At 38.9% G+C, this 4388-nt stretch overlaps 1 protein-coding gene across 1 annotated transcript in view; it reads left to right on the top strand.

Annotated features, from left to right (window-relative positions):
• The window catches only part of LOC119596634, a 6910-nt gene extending 4758 nt beyond the window's left edge, over nucleotides 1–2152 (top strand). Inside the window, exons 4-9 of the mRNA XM_037945970.1 lie at nucleotides 68–113; nucleotides 311–449; nucleotides 635–775; nucleotides 1127–1248; nucleotides 1817–1964; nucleotides 2087–2152. Coding sequence (XP_037801898.1) covers nucleotides 68–113; nucleotides 311–449; nucleotides 635–775; nucleotides 1127–1248; nucleotides 1817–1964; nucleotides 2087–2152 — 662 coding nt within the window. The remainder of the gene's footprint in view (nucleotides 1–67; nucleotides 114–310; nucleotides 450–634; nucleotides 776–1126; nucleotides 1249–1816; nucleotides 1965–2086) is intronic.
• Nucleotides 2153–4388: the final 2236 nt, after the last annotated feature.

Raw genomic sequence — 4388 nt, forward strand, 5'->3', positions numbered from 1 at the left:
CCCATTGATATGAGCTACATGAGTTTTATATTCTTTTGGTCTTTATATCTTCTGTGTTTGTTTAAAGATCATAATGATATGAGCTTACATGATTTGAACAGTCATATTAAGAGGTGTGATTGAGACTAAAAACATGGTGTGTGATTGAAGAATTTCACCCACATGTCCTCATCAAATGTAATTCTGGTACACTGAAATGCACCAATTACATCTGCTGTGCTAAGCTTATTAATTCTCATTCATGTTTTTTTTCCCTATAATTGTTACATTGAATTTGTTAGTGCTAGATATTGTTTGAGTTTCATTACAGGGGAAGTGGTGATGGCTTGACAATGGAGCTGTTGACAGACCAGCTTGTAACGAACATTATGGATGAGGTGACTGGGAGATCTGTGGAAGTCCCGGAGCAGCAGGAGCCAGTAGTGCCAACACAAAAAGATTCTCCTCAGGTAACTAATGTAAATACCTGCGATTTAGTACACCTTGGTGAAGTTGTCTGTCATCTTGGCTTTGTGGACATGGGATGATGATGAGATGATTTTGATTGAATATGTGTAACCTTTTCTATATGGCAAAAGGGACAGGGTTCCTGCTAGCAAGAGAATATCTCATGTACATATTCTTGTCTCTTCAGACAGGAGAGTTAGCAGTAGAGGAAGGCATGGCACTGCGCTTGGCATTCCTCCAGAGTGCCAGTTTGCGTGCCATTTGTGCTATCATGAACTGCACACGCTATGCAGAGATGTTGCTGGTTCCCAAGGCTGCCCAGGAAAAGGTTTGTATGCTTAAGTGAAAGGAATATCTGTTTTTTTTAATTCATACAACATTTACAAAACTTTCTGTTTGCTTCTATATTTAATAGCACGTGAACACAAACACAGTAACATGTACATAAATATGAAAAGGAAAATAGGCACTATTTAATTTCTTCTTGTGGCTATTTTCCTTTTAATACCACATGTTTTTTGTGTATGATGCGCAGTGAACGATAAGTAAAGGAATCATTATCTTGTTTGGTTTAACTGATTTCATATATTGTTATTTCATCTAGGAGGAAAGTTAGAAATTTAAAAACCTATGAGACAGTTAACCATAATTAAATCTAAATCATGGTGCTTTTAAACAGGATGGAGGTGAAAAGGGTAGTTCTGTGTCCCTTTTACACGAAGAAGATGAAATCCGCACAGCAATAAGAGTTCTTGTCAGACATCTGGTTTCTGCTTGTACATTAGCTCAGCCACTTAAGAGGTATGTATGCTGGAAATGACAAAGGTGTATGTTTTTTTTCCTTTTTTTCCTCTCTTTATTTATATATAACATCTCTCTCTTTTTTTTAAAATATTTACTCATACTGTTTTTATGGAAATTTATATTGTATTGTGTATGTAATGAAGTTCACTGTGATTAGGGGTTATTTGTTGTATATTCTACTAATTTGTATCTGCACAGAAGGATGATGGGCTGTAGATTAAGGTATCACTGCCACTATGATCTTAAGCCTTTATATGCAGAGGACTGTATTCAGTCACTAGATCTGGGTCTCACATTCCACTGTGTTTTCTGTTTTAGGGCAGTTCTTAATACCTACATCCAAAAAATGTATTTCCCAATGAATTATTGGAAATAATTGTGTCAAAAGTGGTTCTCCAATGAATTATGCAAATGCAGAAGGATGTGGATAAATCCATTTGAGTGATAAAATAGAGCTCCTTTATGTATATCATTTGCATTGCAATATAAGTCCCTAATATTTTAAATGTTGGTGTCAAAAGAAGTTTTTGCAGACATGATTTATATGAACTGAATAAATTTCTAGGCAAGTGAGTGTGGCTGAAGTGGAGCGATCGCACCTGGTTCTTCATAGCATGTGCATGAGAGCCTGGGCAGAAGACAGCCTGAGTGTTGCAGACACCCATTCTCGCATCATGGCTCTGACAGCAAATGAAGAAAGAGCTACAGATCAGGTGATAAGCTTCTCTATGAATATGGAATTTCCCCTGTAAAGTGATGTCTTGTTATGATCATTCATCTGAGAATTCATTGGTGTGCTCTCTGTACATGTTTGAAATATTTCAATTTCTTCTAGATTGTGGAGGCGACAGAACGGCCACAGAGTATCTCACTGAACTTCCTACGACAGGAACAGATGTGAGAGCCCCCAAACGACCAATTCCTTCCCTAGGTCTGCCTAAACAGTACCATGTGCTCCAGCTAGTCATCCTGGAGGGGAAGTGCACTCTATACACTCTGCCTCCCAGTCGTCTCGCACAACCCACAGTCCTTCAAGGGGTCGTTCTGTGGGCCCCCTGACCCCCAGAGTGCTCCACTTCCCCCCCATGGCAAGGAGTCACTCTCCCTCACCCCCCCTCTGACCCCCCTCCCTCCCTTGCCTCCCCCAATCGCCACTCCGTTGCTGGAGATGGGATTCTCGCTCAAACACATTCAGAAAGCTATTGCTGCCCAAGGTGAGGATTGTCAAAATGCTTGTTAAGCTTGAGCCTTGCACCTCTGACCTGAAATTTGATATTTGAATTGGAATACTAGAAACTAATTGAACCATGTATCAAATTTTCAGGCCATAAGGGTGAACCATCAGCAGCTCAAATCAACCAGCTAGTGACATGGATGCTGGAACACCCTTGCATTGACGCCAGTGAGACCAGTGAGAGGAGGCGTTCTCATGATGACAACCCCGTCTTCTTCTGTTGCTGCTGCAGCTGCACAGGTAGAGTGTGGCTTTGTATAGATTGTACTGAAAGCTTTTGTAAATGGAGGGTTTACTTTTTGTAAGTTATTCTGAAAGAAAATGGCACTGAATTCTTGCATGTGAATACAAGATGTTTATGCTTAAGGTAGAATATGAGTGTTCTAGAGTATTCTTTTATGTTCAAGTCTTATTTGCATTTTAGTTAGTATATTTCCATACAATTTCTTTCCCAGTTAATTGAAAGAAGGGGATATACAGGATCTCAGTGGAAGGAGGATGATTCTCCGAAGAGGAGGGTGCGTTGATCTCCGTTCGTCCGTGGTTCCTTCAAGACCATCAGGTAAGGCTCTTGACCAACATTTGTTCTTAGGGAAAAGTTGAAAGCAGTCTTATCTGGAAAATTTTATTTTTTAACCCATTGCTGACAGGGATTATATATATGAATATGCCATGCCCATTTTTACACATAGATGGCTCCACAGTGTGGAGTCACCAAGGCGTCAATTAAATAGCCCTACCTATCTGACCTCTTTATATATTTCCTTGATTTTCTGAAATATTTTGATTTATTTTATACTTCTTTTATTATTGTTAGTGGCATTATAGTAATATAATGATAATAACAGCATCAATTTTAATAGCATTAGAAAACAAACAAACAAGCAACAATGAAAACAACTTTTCCCCAAAAAACCAGGAAAATGGAAATCAGGGGAGGTGACATAGCCTGCCAGTTGACTCCTAGGTACCATCTGTGTGGAAAGACATTTCACAAAACAGAACTACAGTGAATATCACATGTACCCAGGGGCATTGGGTTAATCACTTGTGTAAATGTTTTAGCATTTAAAGGCATTAGATGTTGTATGTGAAACCTCTCTTATTCTTGTCTTGTTTACAGCCAATTTTCATTGTAGGCAAACAGTCCTGAAATTCATCATCTTTTTTTTAACATGTTAACTGTGGAGTAAATTTGGCAATGGTGTTGAAAAGCTTAATTGAAATTCCAAGCCAGCATTCTCCTGTATATATGAAATACACCTTGGACAGCCTGTTCATTCACACAGGTACATATTTTACATGTCTTGAATTGCAAGAGACTGCTTTTCTCGTAGCCATGACAGTATTATGATAGCACCACAATTGCATTTAAAAACTGTGAGTGAAAATGGAAAGAAATGTCAAAGCTTATGCTTCTTTCAGCCCACACTGTAAACCAGAATAACAGTGCATCTCACAAATAAGGCCATGCAACAGATGGCTTTGGCAGTGGCTGCCAGACTTATTTATCCATACATACATGCACACACTAAAATACACTGAGAACTGCTAAGTAATTCACAAAATGAACATCTATAATCACATCATTTATATCCAGCCATTCTCCAGAGTTTATTTGTTTTTGCTGTTATTATAAGCTGAAATGGATAATTTTTCATCAGAAAAAGAGCTCACTACAAATTTTATATATGTATTAAAAAACCCCCAATGCATATACAATTTGCTAAAAGAAACTTTTCTTTGAAGGACGTGGATTAGACACCAGGGACACTGAGAGCTCAGACAAATGCAGCATGGGCGCAGCGAGCCAACACGCTTCCGATATGGAGGAGTGGGGTTCGAAGACCAACTGAGAGGGTCAGACGACTCCATTGAACTTTGCCCAATGATTTTGACCAGT

This window comes from Penaeus monodon, chromosome 38, assembly GCF_015228065.2.
Source record: "Penaeus monodon isolate SGIC_2016 chromosome 38, NSTDA_Pmon_1, whole genome shotgun sequence".
NCBI lineage: Eukaryota > Metazoa > Arthropoda > Malacostraca > Decapoda > Penaeidae > Penaeus > Penaeus monodon.